General features: G+C 50.1%; 1 protein-coding gene across 1 annotated transcript in view; it reads left to right on the top strand.

The window, feature by feature from the left end:
* The first annotated feature begins 12,690 nt into the window (after positions 1-12,690).
* The window catches only part of PAX3 (paired box 3), a 128,129-nt gene continuing 116,142 nt past the window's right edge, over positions 12,691-24,677 (top strand). Inside the window, exons 1-4 of the mRNA XM_007521126.2 lie at positions 12,691-13,078; positions 14,477-14,712; positions 16,573-16,702; positions 17,831-17,965. Coding sequence (XP_007521188.1) covers positions 12,994-13,078; positions 14,477-14,712; positions 16,573-16,702; positions 17,831-17,965 — 586 coding nt within the window. The 5' untranslated portion in view covers positions 12,691-12,993. The remainder of the gene's footprint in view (positions 13,079-14,476; positions 14,713-16,572; positions 16,703-17,830; positions 17,966-24,677) is intronic.

Raw genomic sequence — 24,677 nt, 5'->3', positions numbered from 1 at the left:
AGCTCTAGGAAAGGAGAGAGCTTGATACCATGGAGCTGGCCATTCATTTCCCTGTAAATAAGAATGTAATTTCCAGGGCTGGTGGTACTACACCTAGTTGAGTGCACACATTGCATTGCATAAAGACTGAATTCAAGCCCCACCTAACCCAGTTCCCTTCTACAGGGGGAAAACATCACAAGCAATGAAGCAGGGCTATACTCTCTCTTTCTTTTTCCTTGTCTACCTTCCCTTCCCTCTCCATTTCTCTGTGTCCTGTCAAATTAAGAATTCATTAATTGGGAGTCAGGCGGTAGCGCAGTGGGTTAAGCACACGTGGCCCAAAGCGCAAGGACTGGCGTAAGGATCCTGGTTCAAGCCCCTGGCTCCCCACCTGCAGGGGAGTCGCTTCACAAGTGGTGAAGCAGGTCTGCAGGTGTCTATCTTTCTCTCCCCGTCTCTGTCTTCCCCTCCTTCCTGCATTTCTCTCTGTTCTATCTAACAACGACAACATTAATAACAACAATAATTACAACAATAAAAAAACAAGGGCAACAAAAAGGAATAAATAAAATATTTTTTAAAAACTGAGAAAAAAAAGAATTCATTAATTAATTTAAAAAATGCAATTTCCAAGCAAAGAGAGTTCAGAGGAAAGTGCCCTCATCCATGATGAGATTTTTTTGAGCCAAAACAGGGGAGGGGAGGGAGATGAAGAGAGATTAGGCAGTCCCAATTCTCAAATTCTATCTGGAACACCTGCCTTAGTCCCAGAGGTCGAGAAAAAGAGAAAAAGGTAGCCACAAGATAGCCTCAATCTACTGCTGGGAAGATTCATTCCCCTCCTCCCTCCCCCCCCAAAAAAAAAAACCCCACCTTTTCTCCTCTCTCTCCTCTCCTCTCTTCTCTCTCCTCTCCCCTCTCTCCTCTCTCCTCTTCTCTCCTTCTTCCTTCTTCTTCTTCTTCTTCTTCTTCTTCTTCTTCTTCTTCTTCTTCTTCTTCTTCTTCTTCTTCTTCTTCTTTTCCCTCTCTCTCTCTCTCTCTCTCTCTCTCTCTCTCTGTCTCTCTGCCTGAATGAGTGTTTTCTAAAACAGGACCATACAGAATCCCTGGAGGGAAGGACACTGAACTCCCAAAGGACTCAAATGCCTCTCTTTGCTGGAGGTTAGCTGCCCAGATCCTGCTACAGTGTACCAGGAGCACAGAATGGCAGGCTTGCAGTAGTCCACATACATAGACCTCTCTCACGTTATTCATTCTTTTGACAAATATCCTTTCCTTTCCCTGAAGTTAACTCCCTTCGCTGAATCTGCTCAGATTCCCCTTCCCAACCTGCCCCACTATCCTTACCTATCCACCCCCTGTGCCCCATCCCCAGTCCTTTGAGCTTCTCCAGAACGGAGTCTCCTTCTTAACACGACAGGCTGCACTGGGATTCTTCATGGTCATTTCCTGGAACGTCGATTCTGGCAGGAGGAGGAGGGCTGGGGTCTGTTTCCATTACTAGCATAGCCTTGGTGTTTGCAACAACACGGACTTACTAGCAGTTCAGTAAGTGTGTGCAGAACGATTGAAAGGTGTGTGTACCAGTCCCATGCTGGAACTCAAGGGTTGCAGCTGAAAGACAAGCCCAATTTGCCAGTGGGAGGGAGAGGAAGAGGAGGTGGTGGAGAAAGAGAGGGAGCATAAGGAGGAAGAGAAAGAAGGAGGAGGAAGAAAGAGGAGAAGGAAGAAAAGGAGAAGGGAGAGAGGAGGAAAGGGGGGAGGGGAAGGAGTGGGAGAAGAGAATAAAAACAGAAAGGAGGCCAGGAGAGTCAACATGCTACAATCTGAAGGACACAGGTTCAAGCCCCCAGTCCCCACCTGCAGGGGAAAAACTTAAAGACAGATAGAGCTTTGCTGCAGGTTTCTCTCTCTCTCTCTCTCTCTCTCTCTCTTTTTCTTTCTCTCTCTTCTCCTTCCCTTTTAATTTCTCTCTGTCTCTATCCAATAAACAAATAAATTTGAAAAAATTAAATGTAAATAAACTGTTATCATCGAAGCTCCCCAGGGCCAGGTTTGAAGGTGCCAAAGGTTCTGAGTCAACCAATCTGATCACCCAAAGAGACTTTTTGAGGGAAAGTGAAGAGAAACAATATGTGAGATGAACAGGGTGAGTGCCAGACATAGGGGGTGTGAAAGGAGCTGCAGGGAAAGGAGGGGGCCCCAGGTGCTGCACCTCTTGCTTCTTGGTTCTGGAAACTCAGCCCCAAGCAGTGCCAGCTCCCATGCTCCACAGTTCCCAGCACTGCTGGGACTCTCAGGGACTTTCCCTCCCTCCAGGTGAGGCTTCCAAAAGCTAGGTCTGGACTTCACCCAGGATGCAAAGGCACTCAGGCTGGATCTTTAGGGCTGGAATCTTATGAGAGCTCCACCTCAGATGCCTGGCGAGAAGCAGCACTTAGCATTAGACTACAGAACCCAGCGAGGCCAGAGGAGGGGACCCAGTGTCCTTGCTGAGAGCCTAGGAAGAGGGGTTGCAGTTTGCTTGTCTCTTGTACCCCCAAAGAGGTCCTGGTTCAAGCCTCAAAGAGGAGGTAGGCCTGAGGTGGGGGAGGATGGCCGGAGAGAAGCTCAGAGCCAGACACCAACCTCTCCTGGGTGGAGGGAGAAAGGTGGTGGCACTTGGTCAGGTGCAGGACAGTGTGCACCCAGGGCCCCTGAACTCAGAGTCTAGGGCGCAGCGAGTGCACCTCACGGACCTGCTTCTCTGCAGGTGCTCCCACCCCGTCGCCCTGCCCTCTCCCCCAGCACCTACCCAAAGTGATCTCTCTTTCTCTCCACTTTTATTTGGGTGATTAAATGCTTTGTAATAAGTACAGTTGTTGGTGCATGTATAACATTTATCAGTTTTGCCTTTCTTTCCTTCTCTCTCTTGTTATATTCGTTTCCGTTAGTATAGTTTCTCTGGGGTCTTGCCAAAGCTAGCGCTCTCTCTCTCTCTCTCTCTCTCTCGTTCTCCGAGGCAGGTTCTCCTACCACCGTCCTCACACAGCTTTGTGAGGTCTGCAGCTTTGGGGGGGATGTCCTCTGGCTGGGGTTCTGGCCTTGCACTCCAGTTGCCCGGTCTGGTCACTGGGGGTGAGGGGAGGGCAACTGAGCCCCCACAGGGTCCTTGTTCAAGCCAGACTTGGGTTCCCCAGCAGGTTTCTGTGGGCTCTTCCTGGGAGTGTGGGAGGGAGGCGGTGGGGGTGATTGTTGAGGGGGAGGAGGTTCCAAGGGGGCGCATTCATTAGATGTGCTGGCAAGGCTGTGTGTGAGGGTTTCTCTGTGTGTGTCCAGATGGGGGACACTGGGCGGGGGGCGATGCTTTGCAGGCTGAGTCCAGGAGGGACCCCTCCGGTCGGGTGCAGCGGGAGCCCTGAAAGGCGGGGTACGGGGTGGAGGTCTTTCCTGCACCCTTTGGGCAGCGATGGGGCGCCCCCTGAGATGGGGCCCGCAGCTCAACACCTCAACGTAACTCTTAATTAATGTGGGAGCGGGGAGGTGATTTGTTTACATTTGGAAAATTCCCTCGCAAGCAGCGGCCCGGGTAGGTGGCCCTGGGACTCAGGGCTAGTTGCCCGACACCCCACCTGCTTCCAGACCCCTACCCTCCCCGATGTACCCCAAGGGCTTCGACCCCCCCCCCCCGCATCTGGTCTGCGGTCACCCCAACTCCAGATGGGCCTCCCTCCCCCTAAAAGGAGCCTGGGGGACCTGGGGACCGGGGACGCTCCTTCCCCACCCCATCCTGCACGCCGCCGTCTCCTCCCCCACCCCAGGCATCCTGGGGGAAGGGGTTCAGGAGCGGGAACCACTGTCCCCGGGCTCAGCCAGGGCTCCCAGAGTTTTCTTAGTGTAGGGACACGGGGCACGAAGAGGCACGGAACTCAGAGTCCTGAAGGTCAAGGGCGCGCTGGGGACCTGCCTGCTGCTGCTACCGGGGGAAGGTGTGTCAGCGAGTGTGTGTGTGTGTGTGTGTGTGTGTGTGTGTGTGTAGATCTATGTTTCTAAAGTGTCTAAATGCAACCTTTTTGCCAAAATACAGTTCGCTCTCCAGCCGTTTTCGTTACCATCTATTATCCAGAAAAAGAAGGAGGAGAGAGGAGGGAGGAGGGAAGAGGGGTGAAGAGAAGAGGAGGGAGAATAGGAGGCGAAAGAGGAAGAGGAGGAAGAGAAAAAGGAAAAGAAGGGGGATGAGAAAAAGAAGGAAGAGGAGGAGGGGGGAGAGAATGGTGAGGGATAGAAGAAGGAGAAAGAGAAAGAGGAGGAGGAGAAAGAGGAGGAGAAGGAAAGAGAAGAGGAGGAGAAAGAGGAGGAGGAGAAAGAGGAGGAGAAGGAAAGAGAAGAGGAAGAGAAAGAGGAGGAGGAGAAAGAGGAGGAGAAGGAAAGAGAAGAGGAGGAGAAAGAGGAGGAGGAGAAAGAGGAGGAGAAGGAAAGAGAAGAGGAGGAGAAAGAGGAGGAGGAGAAAGAGGAGGAGAGAGGAGGAGGGAGAGGAGGAAGAGAAATAGGAAGAAGGAGGAGGAGAGAAAGAGAAGGAGGAGGAAGAAGACGAGGAGGGGGAGAGAGGAGGAGGAGGAGGAGAGGGAAAGGAGAGCCGGCCGCCTTTCCTCATCCTCAGAGTACAGCTGCATTCTAAGGCTCGCAGCAGCCAGAGACTTTGTCCCCATGGGGGAAGCACGTGCCTCCCACCCAGCAGGGGCTGGGGACAGGAAGGCGGGGGCCTGGTGGCCGCGTGGAGGGCCCGAGCACCGGGAAGTGGCTTCAAAGGCTTCTGTAACGACACTTTGACCTTTATTTATGCCCCTATTAATACAATATCCATCAGGCAGATATGGATCTTTATCCTCTAAACTGATACGCTGAGAATCAATTAGCCATGCAGATTACATTTCCTACGTATCCAAATGTTAATCTTCCAGACTCTGGGCCAGTGATAGATATTTTTGCAGCCAGATAATATTCGATTTCTTTTAGACATGAAGAAGAAAGAAGGCTCCTTGACTCTTGTTTATCTTGGGGCTACTTGTCTTAAGTTTGGGCTCTGGACTGGGAGTTGGGAATCTGAGAGCAGGGGGTAACTCTCAGTAGCTTTTGCTTGTCTGTTTTTGGCCGGGGTGGGGGGGGGGTACTGCTAGGGTGACTTGTAAGTGGGGTAGGGGATGCTTAAGGGACCCAGGACAACTTTTATTTATTATTTATTTATTAGGGGCTGAGGCAGCCACTTAGCTCTGGGCTTCTCTTCTGTCTGGTGCTCCCTTTAAACAAGCCTTTTCCTGCTGGCCCACCCCTTTCATGAATGGTTTTGGTTGTTTCTAGGGAGGTGTATTTTTAAAATATTTTTATCTTTCTTTTTTATTTTTTATTCTTTTTTATTAATTTTATTTTTGAGAGAGAGAGAGAGAGAGAGAGAGAGAGAGAGAGAGAGAGAGGAACACCAGGGCACTGCTCAGCTCAGGCTTATGGTGGTGCAGGGGTGGGGGGGATTGAACCTGGGACTTAGGAGCCTCAGGCATGAGAGTCTGTTTGCATAACCATGATGCTGTCTCCCCCTGCCCTCATTTATTATTGGATAGGGAAAGAGAGAAATTGAGAGGGGAGAAGGAGAGAGAGACACACACACCTACAGCCCTGCTTCACCACTCATGAAGCTTTCTCCCCAAAGGTGGGGACCAGGGGCTTGAACCTGGGTCCTTGTGCACTGTAATGTGTGCGCTTAACTAGCTGCACCACTGCCTTGCCCCGATTTTTTATCTTTCTAGGGTTCAGAGTTTCCTTGTTCTGGTGCTACCATCTCTTAGTATCTAAATTAAGAAAGAAAATTCCCACTCTGCACCCCAAACTCTAAGACTAATTTAAGGATCCAATCACTAGAAAAAGAAGCTTTCCTTTCAAAGAGTAAGTAGGTATTTCCCTGGAAGGTAGAAATGTGGAGAGAAAATCAAAGATCTAGGAGCCCTGGGTGGTGGCTCACCTGGTTGAGTGCATATGTTACCATGTGGAAGGACTTAGGTTCGAACCCCTGTCCCCATCTGCAGAGTGAAAGCTTTGCAAGTGGTGAAGCAATGCTGCAAGTGTCTCTCTGTCTATCCCCCCTTTCCTTCTTGACTTCTGGCTGTCTCTATCTAGTAAATAAGTAAAAAAAATAAATAAATAATAAAGAAAACGGAAGATCTGGGATGAGGTTTCTGCAAGGGGGGGTCCTAGAAATTGGAATGTTGAAGGCATTTATTTTATAAAGCAGAGCACTGCTCAGCTCTGGCTCATGGTGGTGCAGGGGATTGAACCTGGGACTTTGGAGCCTCAGGCATGAAAGACTCTTTACATCACCCCTTAAGCTATCACCCCTGTCCCTCTTCTTCTCCCTCCTTTTTTTTTTAAAACTTGGGGGTCAAGAAGGGTGGGTGGGGTGAGGAGGGGATCCTCTTGTGTGAACACAAAATGAAGCAGGCTGTGGGCTTATTAATATCTTCCTTCTGTACTGACTTGAGCTCCTTGGGACTAGGTGTCAGCTAGTGACACACCTGACTTCCATTTCCCTCCACCTGTTGACTTTATGCTCTTCTCTCCCCAGCTCTGTGCACACATTTTAAACCTGGGATCACTCATTATTTATATGCCTCTTATTCCCTTACTACAAATATTCCAATTCCCTTGCCACCTTACCCCACCATGCATCAAGGCTCCTTGACTGGAATTCTCTTTCTTTTTATTTTAATTTTTCTTTCTATTTTTATTTGTTAGGGCAGAAATAAATGGAGAGAAAATGGAGAAAAAGATAGACAGATAGTGGTCTGGGAGATAGTGCAGTGGATAAAGCATTAGACTCTCAAGCATGAGGTCCTGAGTTCAATCCCCCTGGCAGCACGTGTACCAGAGTGATGTCTGGTTCTTTCTCTCTCCTCCTATCCTTCTCATGAATAAATAAATAAATAATTTTTAAAAATATAGACAGATAAAGAACCACAGAGCTGCTACACATCCTCCCTGCAGGTGGAGAAATGGAGTTCAAACTCTGGTCTTTGTGAGTATTGTGGTGTGTGTGCTCAACTTGGACCAGCCCCATAGAAATCTCTCTGGTCGGGAGTCGGGTGGTTAAGTGCAGGTGTTGCCAAGCAAGGACTGGAATAAGGATCCCAGTTGGAGCCCCCCCTCCCCACCTGCAGGGGAGTCACTTCACAAGTAGTGAAGCAGGTCTGCAGGTGTCTCTCTTTCTCTCCCCTTCTCTGTCTTCCCCTTCTCTCTCCATTTCTCTCTGTCCTATCCAACAATGATGACATCAACAACAACAATAATAACTACAACAATAAAACAACAAAAGGGAATAAATAAATATTAAAAAAAAAAAAAAGAAATCTCTCTGGTCTTGCTCCTTAGGTCAGCTCTCCCTGGAAGGTTGAAGGAATAATTGGGCCAAAAGTAACACCAGAAGTTGGATGGGGCTCTAGGGCCAAGGAGAGAGAGAGAGAGACCTTCCATGACTAAATCAAGAGGTCCGGTCCGCTAGCTCTCCCTCAAGCCTAGCCAGGCTTCTTCTTCTACACCACCCAACCCTGTGGAACTCACAGCCTTTTTGTCCTAACGTGCCCTTGCCCATATCCTGGAATTTTGGTTCTTGGAGTGCTCATCTGCCTTCCTTACAGTTTCAGAGGACAGGAAAACTCAACCCATTCTTCTGTTTCCCTAGCAGTCCTGATCCATGTCCATCCCTAGCTCTGCCTCTCACCTCAAGCCTCAGATTCTCTACTTGGCTTTTGTTCCCCAGAACCCAGAGTGCCCCTAATACCAGCCCAACCCCATCCCTTGTTGAGCCCCCTAGGCACTCTTACCACCACCCCCAGATCACTGCACACGTGTGCACGTTTCCTTGCAAGTGAACACCAGCAGTTACTGACTTTCTCTTCGCAGCTTCACTTTCCCCTGTGGACTCTTACTGAGCTGCGCAGAGCATTTTTTGAAAATTAGAGGAGACTTATTATTTAAAAAAAAAATTTTACAAGGTCTCCCCCCCGCAACCTCAGAACAGAGTTCTAGAATCTTGTCTCCCTTATTCATGTACAAATTATTTTTGCCAACCCAAAAGAACCGTTTGTAGGAGGCAAGTTTCTGTGAGAGTCTGCCTCCTCTCTCACTGTTGCCCCTTCCTTCCTCCCTTCCTTCCTTCCTTCCTTCCTTCCTTCCTTCCTTCCTTCCTTCCACACTACTCAGCTTTGGCATCTGGTTGTGCAGGGGATGACTGAATCTGGGACCTTGGAGCCACAGGCATGAGAATCTATTTGCATAACTATTATGCTATCTCCATCTGCCCTGCTGCTTTCCAAATATATCTATATTCCCCTCAAATATATCTATATTCCCCTCTTCTTTCTTTTTCCTTTGTCTCCCTTTCCTTCTTTGCCTCCCACAAGCCATGTGTTACTTTTGAGGGCCCTCTCTCACCTTCTCCGCGCCCCGCCAGCTGCGGGGTGGGGGGGGGGGGCGGGGGTGGAGACAGAGGCAGAGCCCCGGCGCGCTGGTCTACACAGCTGGTTCACACCGCAAGTCCCAGAGGCTCCCAGATCCCCCAGATCCGCCCCCATCCCTCCGGGCTTTGCAAAAGCGGAGAATGGCGGCGCCAAAGCTTTTGACAAATAACTGCAGGGGGTGGGGTGGGTGGGTGTGGGTGGTGGCAACTAAGGTCGCTGCCTGCGCCCCTCACTGCAACCCACCAACCGCGGGTGGATCTGGAGTCTGCCAGCCCCGCACCGGCGCATGAAGCCAGGAAACCCGCGGCTTTGGACCTGGCGTTTGTATTTCCCGTGGGTGCGTCTGAGCCTGTGTGCCTTCGTCACCGAGGGTGCCCCTCCTCCGCTCGCACCTCAACTTCAATCCTAGGATTCCCGGGAAGGCCAACCAGTCTACCTGTCCTGTCTTCCATTATTGGGTCGGGGGTGAGGGGAAGACCTGGTTGGCAGAAGCCGTCTCCCTCCTCCCTTACCAGGGCAGGGACAGTTTTTGACATCCACCATCATTTTCTTTCCAGACAGAAGTGGGATGGATCATCGCTCAGAGGCCCAGAGAAATCCCTGGCGTGTGAAAAGCTAGCCCCTAAGGTCCAAGGATGGGAGGCAGGAGGCTTGTGAGAAAGGGTTTGAGGTTTTTTGTTTGTTTGTTAAGTTTTGTTTATTTATTATTAAGAGTTTATTTATTTATTCATGAGAAATGATAGGAGAAAGAGAAAGAACCAGACATCACTCTGGTACGTGTGCTGCCAGGGGGATTGAACTTGGGACCTCATGCTTCAGAGTCCAAAGCCTTATCCAGTGTACTGCCTCTGGGACCATGGGTTTGGGGTTCTTGCTGCACATCTAAACCTCTGGAGTCTTCATAGGAGCCCCTCACCCCCCACTCCAACCCACACCCCCACCTCCCATCTGAACCGGAGACCAGCTATTTCACTGGAAATACCACTTATAGGAAAGAAAAAGCAAGAATATTTTCATCACACACACACACACACACACACACACCTTTTTTTTTTTTTTTTTTTTTTGTAAATTGTGCTACCATTGTCCACAGCCTTGAGTTTCATTTTGCATGTGACAGAGAACTGAGTCCATTCACAGAAATGAAGCAGACGCTTCTCTGGGCAAAGTGTCATTCAGGGCACTTGCAGCCGGAGCTGGGCGACTGGATTACTGCTTTGCCAGTCAGCCTTCTTCAAACTGTGATGAAATTCCACATGGGATTCATTCAGTGTCTCAGCTTGAGGAAGGGGACCTGGGTGAAGGAGATTCCCTTCCTGATCCTGAGTGCGGGAACTGTATGACTTCTGATTTTGGAGAGATACCTTCAACTATGGAGATGGGGGGAAAGTGACTTCAAAACCAGTCTGGGAGAGTATGAACACTCCCCCACCCCCACCCCCACACTTGTTGCTAGACTCTGCCCAGACCCCATGTTCTGGGCCTGATCTGATCTGATTTACAGTGTCACCACCAGCCTGGGGGGACTGGTGTCCCTGTCCCACAGGATCTAACACTGGGGAAACCAACCTTACTGAAGTCTATGAAGTCTCTCCACAACTTTACAGGGTTTTCTGTTCTACTAAAAAGCTGCCTTCCCATCCTCATCTGGTTACCTGGGGTCCTCTGACTGCTATTCAGGAGCAGAAGGGTTGAGTTAATTTTCAGAGCACAGCAGAGGTGAGGAGGGAAAGAAAAGGCAAATAATTATGGGGTTGCAGGCCCTCCTCTTCAATCCCCAGTCCTGTAGTGGATTCCTTTTTATTTATTTGTTTGTTTGTTTATTTCCCCCTTCAGCAACGGGTGATTTATGGATATATGCACTGTGTCAGCAGCCTCCGATATTTGAGAGCCGTCCCAATGGCGGACTTGTACTCGAGTCTCTTCCCCAGCCCTGTTGCCTGTGCTACCCTGCAGAAAGTCTGCAGCAAGTGTGTCTATTCACAGAACTGCTGATTCCCAGGAGAGAGAATACCTTGCGGGGGGGGGGGGGGAGCAAGGTGAATGTGGGGAGGGCTTGGAATTCTTGGTTTAAAGAAAGAAAAGAAAGGAAAAGAAAAAGAAAGGAAAGGGAAGAAGGAAAAGAAAAGAAAAACAGAAGAGACTTCTGTCTAGGACATCTCTGTAGCTGCTGGTCTCCCGCACTGCTTTCCTTTAGCTGTGAGTGATGTTTGCCTTCACCTTCTTAAAATACACTTCGAGCAGCTCCCTCCTCTGGCAACTCCCACGGGCCCTAGCAAGAACTCACCCAACTCTGTGCATCAATCTAAACGCAGAGAATTTGTGTATTTGTGTGCATGTGTGTGGTGGTGGGGAGGGTGAGCTCTGTGTATGCCTCCTCCCCCCCCTTGTAAGTGGCGTAGGAAGGACTTGAAAATATTTTCCCCTTGACAACTAGAAGAACTTGCTGTAAAAACAGTTTAAATAGTTTTAGTGTAAGCGGTGTCTCTCCTTTGTGCTTTAGCTTCATATGGGGCACCCTCCCAAGTCTCCATGCGTGAAGTGTTGGCTGTCCCTACTTTCCTGGGAATCCTCAGAGGCCTGTCTCAGCTACTACCAGGTTCAGTTCAATCTTTTAACTTGGGCCCTGCCAAAAGTTGCCTGTCTTCTCCATGTGCGAGTCAGCTTTTCAAGAGTCAACCTGCAGATCACTGGGATCCTAAATGCATACATGTATTGTTATTTTTTTTTCCTCTCCAATCTTGTCTTCTGGGTTTGCCTTAATAAGGCAAGAAAGAGGAGTTTGGAGCCAGAGTTCATGTAAAAAAATATCCAATGAGTTAGGAGAGAGTGAGTTGAGAGAGATAGAAAGAACTCTGATACAGAGGAAAGAATTCAAAAATCCTAAGAGTAACGGAGGAACTTGAAGCTCAAGAAGTCGTCATTGTTTCTTTTATTTCAAAGGAGGGGGAAAAAACCTGACCGATTCTCATCCTTTTGATTGATTAAGGCCCTGAATACCTCGCAGGCCGGGAGTGACAGTCGCTGAATAGGCTGAGCGAATAATGCGTGGTGAGAGCGCGGGGCTGGCAGTGCTCAGAGCGCGGGTGTAAAGGAGTGGAGTTCGCGGGCACTTAGCGAGTTATAAATAAAGACCTACGCACAATGCTACCTTCTCTAAGGACAGACAGTCTTTACAACACTCCTGGCGTCATATCCTGCTGGGGACACTTCAGCTCCTAGCCAAGACTTCGTCCCTTTTATTTTTTCCAACAGTTTAGTCTGAATACCATTATAAATTCCTGAGAACAAACGCTTGAGCCGGGCAAAAAAAAAAACAACAAAACCTTTTAACATATAGACACATTTTTGCGGACATGTTGGGAGGACAAGATAGGGCTTCCCAAAGAAAATAAAATAAAAAAAAAGTTTTTTCCTCCAACAAGAGCAGAAAGAAAAAAAATTTTTTTGCTCCCTTTCCTCCCTTTCTTTCCCAGCCTTCAACTAGTGATTGTTGGGGCTTTCAGGGGTGGAGGGGGGGCAGCCTAAACTTCTCACAACCCCAGGCCCCCTGAGAAAACAAGGCCTTATAGGTACACCCGGGCCTCCTGGTGGGAGGATCCCCCCCCATCGTGAGAGGTCCCCCCCCGCCCCCGCCCCACTATTAGTCTAGGCTAAGGGACTTTGGCCAGAGGAAGGGAGAGGTAACAGGTCTGGGGGCCCTGTGCCTTTCTGAAATTGTGTTTCTCCCCCCCCCCCCCCCGCCACCTCCAGTGACAAGAGAGAGAGAGGGAGAAGAAAGAGGAGAAGAGAGGGAGAAGGAAAGAGAGAGACACGTCTGTCCTCTCCGCTGCTGCCAACTCCCACCTCCCACCTCCCACCTCCCACCTCCCACCACCCTCGGGGTGTCCCTCCCAGTTTCCAAGAAGCGCCCAGCACAGCAGAGGCTGGGGCGCCCCTCGGGTCCCCTCGGGGGCTGGCCGAGGCCTGGGCACCTCCCGGGATGGGAAGAGAAAGTGGCCGCTGTCGCCCAATCAGCGCGAGCCTCCGCCACCCGGGCCGGTCTCCCCGTCGGCCAATCGCAGCTCAGGGCTGCCGACCCAGCTTTGGCAGAAAGAACTAATAAATGCTCCCGAGCCGAGCGCCCCGCACTCGGTGTCCCGACCAGAGGAGCCCCGGGCCCGCCGCGCCTCCGCCCCCCTCCCGCCCGGTCCCCGGCTGCCGCGGCGCTCAGAGCCCCCTCCTCTGTGCCCCCAGGCCGCGGGGCCCCTCGCCCTCAACTTTTCCTCCCTGGGCTCGGGAGCTCGGACTTGTGGGGGCTTCCCTGTGCGCCCCATTTCCCCAGCCTGGGTCTGAACCCCAAGAGGACAGACCTTCTCCATCCACCCTCCGCCTCTCTCTCTCCCCGCAGCCTTCTTTTTTTGGAGGGGGGGGGACGGCGGAGGTGCTTTGCTCGCTCGGAGGGACCGGGCCAGGGTTTCCCGCGCCTCGCTCGCCTCTCGGATCTCGCCCCTCTTGGATTTAACCGGCTGGCGAAGCTGCCCCCAGGATGACCACGCTGGCCGGCGCCGTGCCCAGGATGATCCGGCCGGGTCCCGGGCAGAACTACCCGCGCAGCGGCTTCCCGCTGGAAGGTAAGGGAGGCCTCGGCCAGCGTCTCTGCAGGGCCTAGGACCGGCCTAGCCCCCAACCCGGGGCCCTGGGCTTCTTCCCGGGCGTCCAAGACACCCATTCACTACCCCCCTCCCCACCTCAGTTCAGAAGGGACTCCTCCGGGCGAGACCCTCCGCCGTTTTTTGCTTTGCAATCCGAGCTCGGATCTCTCCGCTCAGCTTGGCGGAGCTGGGCTCCCGGGCCTGCTCCCCTGCGCGCCTCTTTCCCCCTGTTGTTTTGGAAAATGCCCAGGCCGGGGGAAAGGGAAGAACCGACCTCCGAGCACCTCTCCCGCCCCCACTGCCTGGGCAAACCTCGCTTTGGGGTCTGCAAAGGTGTCTCCAAACTGACCCAGCTCTTGCGCCCAGATGTGTTCAAAACTCTTGTTAGTTCTAGAAAAGTTCCTCTGCTGGTGCCAAGTTGTGGTTGTTGTCTCTGTGCGTTAGCTCAACTGAAAAATAATGTCCCCCCCCCAAAACACACACACACACACACAAACACACACACACACACACACACACATTCAATTGACTCACTAGTCCGACTTCCCTGCGTCAGTCAAGTAGCATCTGGTTCTCCAGCTTGTAATTTTCACTCAGAAGATTCTAGAAATATCAGAGGTTGCAGGGAGATCTGGCTCTTCTAAACTCCCTGTCAAGTTGAGACTCCAGATCTGGGCTGGTGACCAGGGCCACACTGTCCTTGGCCCTTTGTCCAGAGCAACATTTAGCACTCAGCAAGGATGCAGGTGGGCAGACCCTGCCAATGGGGCCCGCTGTCACCTCTGTCCCAAGGTGTAACAACAGGTGGCACTGGCTGCCACCTGTGACCTCCTTCCTGGGGACACTCTTTGGCATTTGTCCCCTGCACACTCAGCACCCCCAAAGGCTGTCAGCTCCTCTGAGTCTCTTAGAAGAGTAACAACCCCAACTCTCTGCAGTTGGGGAGAAACGGAGAAGGATTTAGAAACAGCCAGGCTCTGGGTGACTTTCTGTTCAGCAGGCCCCAGAGCACCCTTACTCCTCCTCAAATTGCCACCTTCAGTGACTCAGAGAGAACACAGATTCTCCGACAGTGACTTATTTTGCCCCTCACTCTGCTGTGTTCACACTAGAGCTCTCAACCACCCCCCCCCCCATTTGTTTGATAATTTGGACAAATTCGAGAGAGAAAAGATCTAGGGCTGGGAACCCACAGTAGAGTGGCTGAGTGGTTTCAGGGCGAGGTGGTTGCACCGCACCACTGTCCCGAGGAGGGTAGGCATTATAAGTGGGCTCACTGTTGGGGATGTCTTCTTCCCTTGCACCACTTCCACAGTGCCCCCCCCCCACTTCCCACAGTGACTATCCTTCTGCCACTCTCTTCCCTCCCTGCTCCAGTGTCCACTCCTCTGGGCCAGGGCCGAGTCAACCAGCTCGGTGGAGTCTTCATCAACGGCAGGCCGCTCCCCAACCACATCCGCCACAAGATCGTGGAGATGGCCCACCACGGCATCCGGCCCTGTGTCATCTCCCGCCAGCTGCGTGTGTCCCATGGCTGCGTCTCTAAGATCCTGTGCAGGTACCAGGAGACCGGTTCCATCAGGCCTGGCGCCATCGGCGGCAGCAAGCCCAAGGTGAGTCTGGGGACTGGCCCTGGAAGATCCCTGGGCTTGTTGGTTCTTGGGGTGAGAAAAGAGAGAGAGACTTCACGTCCCTGCCCCACTAGGGAAAGAAAGAAAAAGGCTGGGGGGTGGGGTGGATCGACCTGCCAATACCCACGTCCAGCGGAGAAGCAGTTACTGAAGCCAGACCTCCCACCTTCTGCTCCCCATAAGGAACTTTGGTCCACACTCCCAGAGGGGGAGAAATATTAGGGGAAGATGACCAGAGGGCTCTAAACTGCGATTCCATCAGGATCCAGAGAGAAAAGAGGAAAAAAGGAAGGACAGTCAGAAGTAGTAATAGGTGTAGGTGTGACTTAGAAAGGAAGAGAAGGCAGGGCTACAGGAAAAAAGGGAATATATATATATATATATATATATATATATACATATAAATATATAGCTAGTTGTAGAAATAATAGTCAACCCGTATCTGTGACCTTGGGAGAACTACCACAGTTTCCAGTGGAGGGAATGGGGACACGGAACTCTGGGGGTGAAGACAAGTGTGGAATTATACCCCTGTGATCTCATCATTTTGTAAATCAATGTTAAATGACTAATAAAAAAAAAGAAAGGAAGGAAGAAAGAGAAAAGGAAAGCAAGGAAGGAAGGAAAGAGGGAAAACAACTGAACCCAAGCAGAGGTATGTGTTAGCACAGGGAAACTCCGTAATGAGCCACTAAGGGACACTCTGGCCTTTTTCTTTTCTTGCAAAGGAGACATATCATAGCATTGGTTTCCTTTGGTTTCTGTTTTTTTCTCTGCTCTGGAATCCAGATCACATTATTTGAAAAGGCAAGCACCCCAAGCTGGCTGTGCACACCTGTTGTCTTTCCAGCTCCCACCCATTGCGACGTCTTAGTCGAAAGGAATCAAGAGAGCCATTCTGGATTTTCTCTCGGCTTCTCTCTCTTTTGTCTCAAGTCTCTTTTCAGTTAAAAGTGTCTCCAAGAAGTCCAAGTTTAGGGAGGACCTGCTTTCTTTGTAAGAAGGCTTGGTGTGATTGGCAAATGAAGGTGGTTCCTTTTAAGTAAGAATCTCACCAGTGAGGGTTGACTTTAAGGGGATTACGGATGGTTCCTTCTTTGATTCTGGAAAAGAGAGACAACCAATACAATTTCCTAGTCACCAGAGGGTACAGCCGCAGGAAAGTTCTGGTAGAAGGAAGACTTCCATTTCCAGAATACTGCCCCCTTCTTTCCTCCTCCTCCTTCTAAGCCACTTTTGCAAATTTTCTTAATAACTTCAGGACACTTTTTTTTTAAGAGAGAGAGAGAGAGGGAGAGAGGAAGGTGTGTGTGTGGTGGTGGGGGAACAGTGCCTCAAATTACCCACTATGCAGTCTGTTCCTATCACCCTAAACTCATTAAATGAAACCAAACCAAACCAGACACTTGACTTTTGCAATTTATTCCATTCAGCTCTGCACTTTCACTGAAGTCTGAAAGAGTTTGTAGAATCTATTCATTCTTCTACTCCTCTTTCTAGTGTTGGCTTTATTTATTTATTTATTTATTTACTTACTTTGTTATTTAGTTTCATTTTCGAGATTGTGTGTGTGTGAAGTTGCTTTTCTCTGTGGCAGACAGACTAGGGAGCACAGGTTTCACCAAGATGTGACCAGTCTCCTTAATTTTTCCTGGTGACCCTAACTTATTTGGGGGAGGACGAGGGTTCCCCAGGCTGTGCTGGAAGCGGGATGATGCCTTCTCTGTCCTTCTTTATAAAGCAAAGGAGGTGGTGGTGGGGGAGCTCCCCCAGTGGCCCCACGATAAGGCGATAAGGCGCCTTGGCAGAGGCCTGGGTACTAACCTCCCTGTTCTCTTAAAGCAGGTGACAACACCTGACGTGGAGAAGAAAATCGAGGAATACAAAAGAGAGAACCCGGGTATGTTCAGCTGGGAAATTCGAGACAAATTACTCAAGGACTCGGTCTGCGATCGGAACACAGTACCCTCAGGTACTTAGTCTTTCCAGGCGCGGCGCCGCAGTCCCTTTTCCCTGGGCTGGGAAGTCTTAATCGCCGCCAGCACTGCTCTGAACGCCCGGGAAGGGATGAGGGGTGGCTGGTGGTGGGAGTCTCTTTCCGGGCCTTGAAATATCTCGGAACCACGAGGTCTCAACGGTTTTAGGGAGAGAGGGGCGTGCTGGGGTGCAGGGTGGAGGGGCGGCCGGGGGCTCCCCCAAGTTTGTTTTTTTTTTAAGTCTAGAAGGAGGCAGGTCCGGCAACACGAGGCGGAGGCCAAGCAGTTATTAATATTGACGTTCCCTTTTTTAAAAAGAAACAAATGTTGGGGTAACCCCAAACGAAGGGAGCCGAGGGGCGCGCGGTGGAGGCCCTGCGGTGCGCAGGAGTGGGGGGCTTCGGGCTGTAGTCCCCAAAGTCTCCCCGAGAATCTCAGGGCGTCGGACTCCCCCCCCACACACACACACACACCTCCCTGGAAGCAAGGGGGAGGCGCTGGGAGAAGCGGGGCGAGCGGGAGAGTTTGGTTTTCATTAAAAGGCACCCCCCACCCCCTACCCCCCACTCCTGCCTGCGAAAACGAGATATTTCAGAGCAAGGATTTGTTTACCAGACTGGAATCTGGAAAAAATAAATGGCTGCGGGGGGAGTGCATTTTCTTTTGATTTTTTTTTTTTTTTTTTTTTTTAGCAATAGGAAACGATTCTGCAGTTGAAATTTAAATCCTTTATGGTCTCTCCCCCCCCCCAAAAAAAATAAATAATTGAACTGCAAGGGCTCTTTCTCCCTGAACGGAGCACAGCGTCTTCAGGTGCAGGGGTGGGGGGGAACACTGTCACTCGCACAGTTTGCAGACCCTTCTAGAAGGGAGATGCGTTCTGCAAAGAGAGGGACAAAGACTCTTGTTCACCAGCCGGGGGGTTCATGCCCTACGTCCCTGCCGCTGGGTGAGGACTGTGGGGTGCGAGGTTTGAGTGGGAGCATGAGGGGTGTTGGAAGGACTGGGGTGCCCCCCTCCCCAGATGCTGAGCAGCGTTCTGAAGACACCGGGTGCGGGGTCCGGGGGCTGCCCAGCCCCGCGAGGCTCCACTCCAGCGCCCCCTCCCCCCTCCGGTCCCCCAGTGAGCTCCATTAGCCGCATCCTGAGGAGTAAATTCGGGAAAGGCGAAGAGGAGGAGGCCGACCTGGAAAGGAAGGAGGCTGAAGAGAACGAGAAAAAGGCAAAACATAGTATCGACGGCATCTTAAGCGAGCGAGGTAAGCCCCCTCCCCATCCAGCATGAGGCGCCCAGGGCCCACCTGAGACTGCGGGGTGGGGTGGGGGTGCTCCTGGGGGTGAGCATTTCAGGGAAGGGCCAGGGCCGCTCATGCCAGGGGCACAGGGATCTTTTCTGTGCGGGTTAAACTTACTGTTTGCGTGTGTGTGCTGACCCTCCCCACCCCCACAAACACACCAGCGCATTTCACTGTTCTCAGTACAGGCCCCCCAGGGACTTCTGGGCAGAAGAGGGAACTTTGGGGACCCAGAGTTGTAGAGCATCCTTTGTCTGACACATGCAAATTTTATTTGTTTCGTTTTGTTTAAAATTGTTTTTTGAGCATGGTGTGTGTGTGTGTGTGTGTGTGTGTGTGTGTGTGTGTGTGATCTGTATTTGGGAAGTTAAAGTGGGCTAAGCTTGGAGTAGTTAGAAGCAGAGGGGAATCTATCTGGTTTCTTGTGCCAGCTCCTCCCCTTGCTTGAGAGTTTGTCACTAGCTAGCACCAAGGAGGGAAACCCACCCTGTGCCATCATAAGTGCTACCAGCTTCCCTTTTACCTGAGTCACATTCAGATTCTAAAGGTAGCCACCACCCCCACCCCCCCAACTCCATCAGAGTGGAGTCAGAACAAGACCAGGGAAGCAGCTGGAGTCTCAGCACTTTGTGACTTGGAAAGTCTGCACCGCTGTTGGTTGAACATGGACAGAGGGAAGGGGAGGCACCCCACTGCCTCCTCTGGGACTCCCAGCTTTCCCTGGGCTGGACTCAGTTTTTGTGTTGTCCTTTAAGGGCAGGTGACTCTTTAAGGACATTTGCCACTGCAACCAGCTGGCCCCATGCCCTGAGTCAGACATCCAGGGAAGGACTGTGGGGCAGACCTGTTTGCTCCCTTTCCCTTCAGTGCACAGCCCCCTGCCCCCCTTCGGGACTGCTGGCCCTCCAGGGAAGCAGCCTCACAAACCTAGGTGACATCTGTCCCTTCTCCGAGGGACACTTCCACAGAGGTGATCACTTCCAATTAAAGTAAGGCATTTCTCAGGAATATACAGAAGCCTCAGTTCTCTGGTGCACACAAAGGATGGAGAAAAAGGCATTGAAACCTAGGTGCCCCCCCACCTACTTTTTAAATTATTGTTATTTAATAGGGGCTTACAGGACTGGCCAAATAACTCACTTGGATAGTGAGTCACCTTGCTCTGTGTGCGTGATGTAGGTTTAAGCCCGTCCCCCACCACACTGAGGAAAGCGTTGGTGCTGTGATCTCAATCTCTCTCTGTCTCTCTCTGTCTCTCTCTCTGTCTCTCTCTCTCTCTGTGTCTCATGCCTCCATTTGGGGAATGCGATGAAAAGACATCCTTAGCTGCAGCTTCAAGGTATGGGGGAGGGAGGAAGAGGATAGACAAGCCCCAGAAAGCAAAGCTTCCCTGGAGAGGGTAGTGAGACCAGCAGCCCAGGAGAGAGAGAGAGAGAGAGAGAGAGAGAGAGAGAGAGAGAGAGAGAGATCAGGAGGCTCCCACAGGGGTGGGAGTACAACAGCTGAGACTTGTTGCTGGAGGGGCTGTCGGCCCCTTCTCAGCACAGGCAACCAAGGCCCAGGAGACAAAACGCCCCAAATGAGCTGGTCAAACATTTGTACAACTTTTCCAGCTTTTACAAAGAAGGCCTTCTCTACACAATCTACACTTGGAGATGAACTTGGGAGACAAAGCCTGGAGAGTCCATTGAAACTCACACTTTAGCTCGGCCCAGACAAAGCTCAGGCTCGCAGCAGCTTGATGTGAACAAAGGCAGGCAACCTTTTTATAATTCAAGGAGAAAAGAAGAGAAAACAGCTCCACAAAGGGCTGAGAATAGACATTATGGGCTTGCAATGAGGGATGAATTATTCAATGAGCCCCAATAGCTGCGGCACCAGGAAGTTTTATGGACTCTCCAGCGTGGAAAAAGTGGCCATTTCACCTACAAAATGTTTCTAGTCTTTTGGGCTGTCTCGCCAGGCTGGCTGCCATTCAAGCAAGAGCAATTGCTACCGTTGTTTTTTTTTTTTTTTTTTAATCAGAGTATTTTCCCCAGTGGGGGTAGCAATATTGAACACACACACACACACACACACACACACACACACACACACACACACCTCAGAGGCTTTAATTTAATTTGGGGTTGTCAAGGAAGATATAGCATTAGTTTCTTCACCTCTGGTCTCTTTTTCAGATGTGGAGTGGAGAGGGCAGGAGAGGCCAATGAGAGCAGTTCTGTGGGAAGTTGAGCAATATATATATAACAAGTAGATGCTTGGACAGTCCAAAGTGAGATAACTCACTTGGGTAATTCACCACTTTGCCACTTGTACCCCCTGGCTTTGAGCCTGGCCCCCACTGCACTGAAGGAAGCTTTGCTGCTGTGGTCTCTTCCTTTTCTCTTTGTGTCATTCTGCTCTCTCCTGACATCATTTTTCAAGAGTGAAAGCAAACTGACTGGAGACCTACCTCTCTTGTGGGAAAGTCTTATCTCAGTTAAATCTTCATTCTTGTTCCATCCCTAGTCTCATTTTCTACCATCCATCCATCTATCTGAAAACAAAACAGTGCAAAAAGGCAGTCAGTCACAGGCAGGCCAGCTGGTAAAGTAAGGGTGAGGGGTGCTCAGGGGATCTGAATCTTGGGGGTTAGTGGGAAGGAGGCTGGCTGGCTGGCCAACCTGCTTCTGGGGGGAATGGGGTGGGTAGGATGGACTTGATGGACAGACGGACAAGACACAGCATCTTCCTACTTGTCAGACACAGAGCGGGGAGGGCTACACGGAAGAAGCCAAAACCTTGCTCTCCTCCAGCCTCCCATCTCTTCTCTCCCAAGCCCCCTGCCACAGTCCTGTCCACCTTCTCCCGCTCCCTCGATTTACCCCAGAATAGCGCAGCCGTGGGCCCTGGCCTTGAGCCCGAGCTCGCAATGGAAGCAGTGTGCCCCAGTTTGATGCGGCTTGCCAATTCCTTTGCCCTGGTGGAAAGAGAGTGTTAGGGGACTCCGTAAGGGGGTGATGGTGGGGGACACCTTCCTCAGGTCCCAATCAAAGCGTGGTCCCCGCACTGGGGGCTTTGGACTGGGTCCGGGCTGCCTCTGCTCAGTAGCTCAATGGGAGCCTCTGTTCCTCCCCCGGCGAGGCCGAGCGCGCCCCGGGCGCCCCCAATGCCCCTCCCCGCCCCGCCTGCGGGGGCCAAAGCCCGCGCCACTGCCCCCCTCCCCGCGCTCGCCGGCTTGGGGCTTAGCTCGCCGGGCTGCAGCCGACTCAATTGCCTTCTTTATGTCCTTCTCACTTTCATCTAGACACAGCCCGCCTCTCCCCCTCGCCTCCTCTTTTTTCCCCCCTCTCCCTTGCCTGAGGCTCACATTAGTGAAATTTCTGCAACCAACTCCCCCCACTCCCCCTTTCTTATTTTAAAGAAAGCCCTTAACACAAAAGCAGTGACTAATCAATAGAAACTGCTCCTTCATCTCCTCCTCCTCTTCTACCTCGCGATGCTCCCCATCCTCCTCCTGCAGAGCGACGCTTTTCCAGTTTTAGAAGTTTTATTTATTTATTTATTGGAGGGGGGGACCCTTTTTCGCTTTGCGCCGTAATGGAATTAGAGGACAGATGACGGCTGGACATGGACACGCGACGGCGAAGCTCTCGCTTCAATATTTAGACGCAACGTTACAATTAGGGACTTGTTGCTGTGGCTTTGAAGTGGCAGCTTGGGGGTGCGGGAGGGGAGAGGCCAGAGAGCGCCAAATTGCTGTTTAGATTGGGGCTGCAGATACACTTTCACAGGACTTTCCCCCACTTGCAAAAAAAAAAAAAATCACTTAGTGAGCACCAGAGGCTTAAGACTATTTCAGGGCCTGAGCTCAGCCAAGCACCGAGTCCTTTGGCTGGAACTGACTTTTCACCTCGCGTTTTAGGGGGTGGGGGTTATGAAAATCCAGTGTTTTCGTTTTGTTTTTGTTTTCCTTTTTTCTTGTTTGAGCAAGGAAAAGTGTCCAGAGTTCTGGTGGTACCCCACGGTTTGTTTGCAAAGAGCGAGCTTCTCCTAAAATTGAAAGTTAAGAAGGGGGCGTCTGTTCTTCAAAGACGTTAAGTTTTAGAGGCCTTGGGAGTAGTTCATTTCCAATAGCATCATAAAAAAAAACACCCCACTTTATTTTGAGTGAGGTAGGAGAGGAAGACTCCCTTATTGCTCCCCAGAATTCTCCGGCAAGGACAGCAAGGAGGCGAGAAGGGACTTTCCCACAGAGAAAGCTCCAGGGGTTGGGAAGGCTTGTGGGTTGGAACCTGCAAGAAAGCGGGCAGCCCACTCTCTCCTCGCCCATTTGTCAGCGTCAATGAGTAAATGTCACCTTTGGCGAAATCTTTAAAACTCTCCATAAGAAAACAGACACCCCATTTGGAAATGTGCGAGCAGTAGCCAAAGAGGAATACTGTCGTGTTCCCGAGCTGAGCGGTGGTGATTTCTCCTTTACCAGTGATTTCCAAGGAAGCACCACAGTCCACATACTAGTTTTATTCCTTCTCTATTTCTCTCTTCTTACTTGTTAGGTGGGAATGCTGTCTACTGACTTTTGAGCTTCGTTGAAAACATGCAGATTTCTTAATGCTGGAAATTATATCTTTGTTTTGTTTTAATTTGATTGTTGATCACACTGGAACAAGGACCTGGGGGCTTCAAGTGGGTAATAATTACTGTAGTGCCATTTAAAATTCCCCAGGGCTGTGTAATAAAATCCTTGGGGGGGGGGGAATCCTCAGCAAAGCCTCAAGTCAGGAGAGTGAAAATCAGTCAGGTGGAGAGCAATGTGGCTTTCTTATCTAAAACTACTGCCAATACACAGGATAAACAAAAAAGAAAAGAAAAAAAAAGAAAGAAAACAATCTTTACTAATCATTACGAGTCACTGTCTAAGTTGTACTTTACTAAACAGCTAAATTCAAAACTGCTTTAAAAAAAACAGCAGCAAATAGAATTTGTTTTCCAAAGCAAGAGTTTGACCAGGGTTTGGGCTGAAGAGGTTCGGGTCCTTGGGGTTCCAGGTAACTTAACTTCTTTATGCGGGTAAGTAAAGATTAAAGGACCATTAGGGATGTGTGTATATGACTAAGGAGACACGAAGAAGCAATTAAGCAGTCAGTTTAATGCCTTATCTCGCGGGTTGCTCTTGGGTTGTTTTACAACAAGGAATTAAAATCTGAAAAGGATGTTTTCAGCGGCTCTGGCCAAATATTGATTAAGTAGCTGTTTGTAGACGCCATTGTGGCGCATTAAAAGGCCGGGATAGGGGGGCCCTGGCCGGCTATCTTCCATTGTGACGAGTTCTTAACCGCAGAGATCAAAGTGGGATCATTTCTATTTATCTGTCTTGGAAAATCCTCCTTTTCCTCTGAAAGCTCTATGGAGGATTGGCCAAATTCTCTCTAAGAAATAGGAACCGAAACTAGTCTGAAGAACTAGGGTAGCAGAGAAGAAGTTCATGGGGAGTGTTTTTTTGTTTTTTTTTTTGTTTTTTTAAAAAATCATCTGATGGTGATTACGTGTTCTGAACTTAGTAAAGTGGGTGAGGGTGAATGTGTCCTGAAATAGTCTCCTTGGGGGAGGAGAGTTCGAGAGGCTCCCCAGCTGCTGCTACCAAGCACCCCCTCTCTGTTCCTAAACATGGAAGTTTTGAAGCGGGGATGACGGAAGGGAAGGGCGCTGGATTTCTGTGTGAAACGAGGTGAGGAGTAGTTAAAACGCCCTGGAAACTGGGGAGTTTTACTGACTGCATGTCTGCATATGTGTCTCCTTGATTTTTGTGATTGTGGCTGGTAAGGGGAATCTCCTGTATATTTCTAAGCCCCTGGCCCACCCCCCCACCACCACCCCAGTAATGCCGGAGTAGATCTGTGCTTATGCGTGGTTTGTGATCATTAGAGTTTATTTTAAAGTCTCTCACTATGCATTATGCTGGCAGTAAACTACACTCTGTTGCATAGCACAGAATAAAAGTTTATCCTATCGATTACACGTTCTAGAACCCTCAGAATCTGAGGCCATAGTGTACAGTTTCAAATTCAGTGCACCGCCGTTGAATACAAGAAAACATATTTCCATAGATGCTTTTATCATTTGTCTTGACTGTTGATTTTTCAGATACACTTTTAAGTCTTCATTTTGGTTGAATAATTCAATATATTTGGAAGGATTACTATTTCATTGTGAGAGCGAAAGTTTCATCAAGGATTTTTTTTTTTTGAGGGGGTGATGCTATCTCAGATTAACTTAATTTGCAAATTTCAACAAACCATTCTAACTTAAGTTGTAAAATTTATGCCACATAAAGTCTTCGGGCATTCAACTGTACATTATGAATCAGTTTGAGTGTGCGTGTGTGTGTGGGGGGTTTATTTCAGTAATAAATGAGTGTTCATAGAGTATCTTTAGAATTTCATTAATTTATTGGTTCTTGTTCAAGAAGAACAAACAAATACTGAAAAGCAGAATTATTAGTGGATATTTTCTATTGTAATGTTCCCATTGATCTACCTACCCAATTTAATCTACTCAATTTTTTTTATATATATAATCTGCTTTTATTGCCTTGTAGGACAACTGCCTGACATACAGTCAACTGGGAATGTGAGTCAGCTCAGATCTGTTATGGTTCCCTTGTCTTGGATCCAGATGTGGCAGTAGAAAA

The sequence above is a fragment of the Erinaceus europaeus genome, chromosome 7 (genome assembly GCF_950295315.1).
Source record: "Erinaceus europaeus chromosome 7, mEriEur2.1, whole genome shotgun sequence".
Taxonomy (NCBI): domain Eukaryota; kingdom Metazoa; phylum Chordata; class Mammalia; order Eulipotyphla; family Erinaceidae; genus Erinaceus; species Erinaceus europaeus.
Note: the sequence above shows the minus strand (reverse complement) of the source record. Positions and strands in the feature narration are given on the sequence as shown.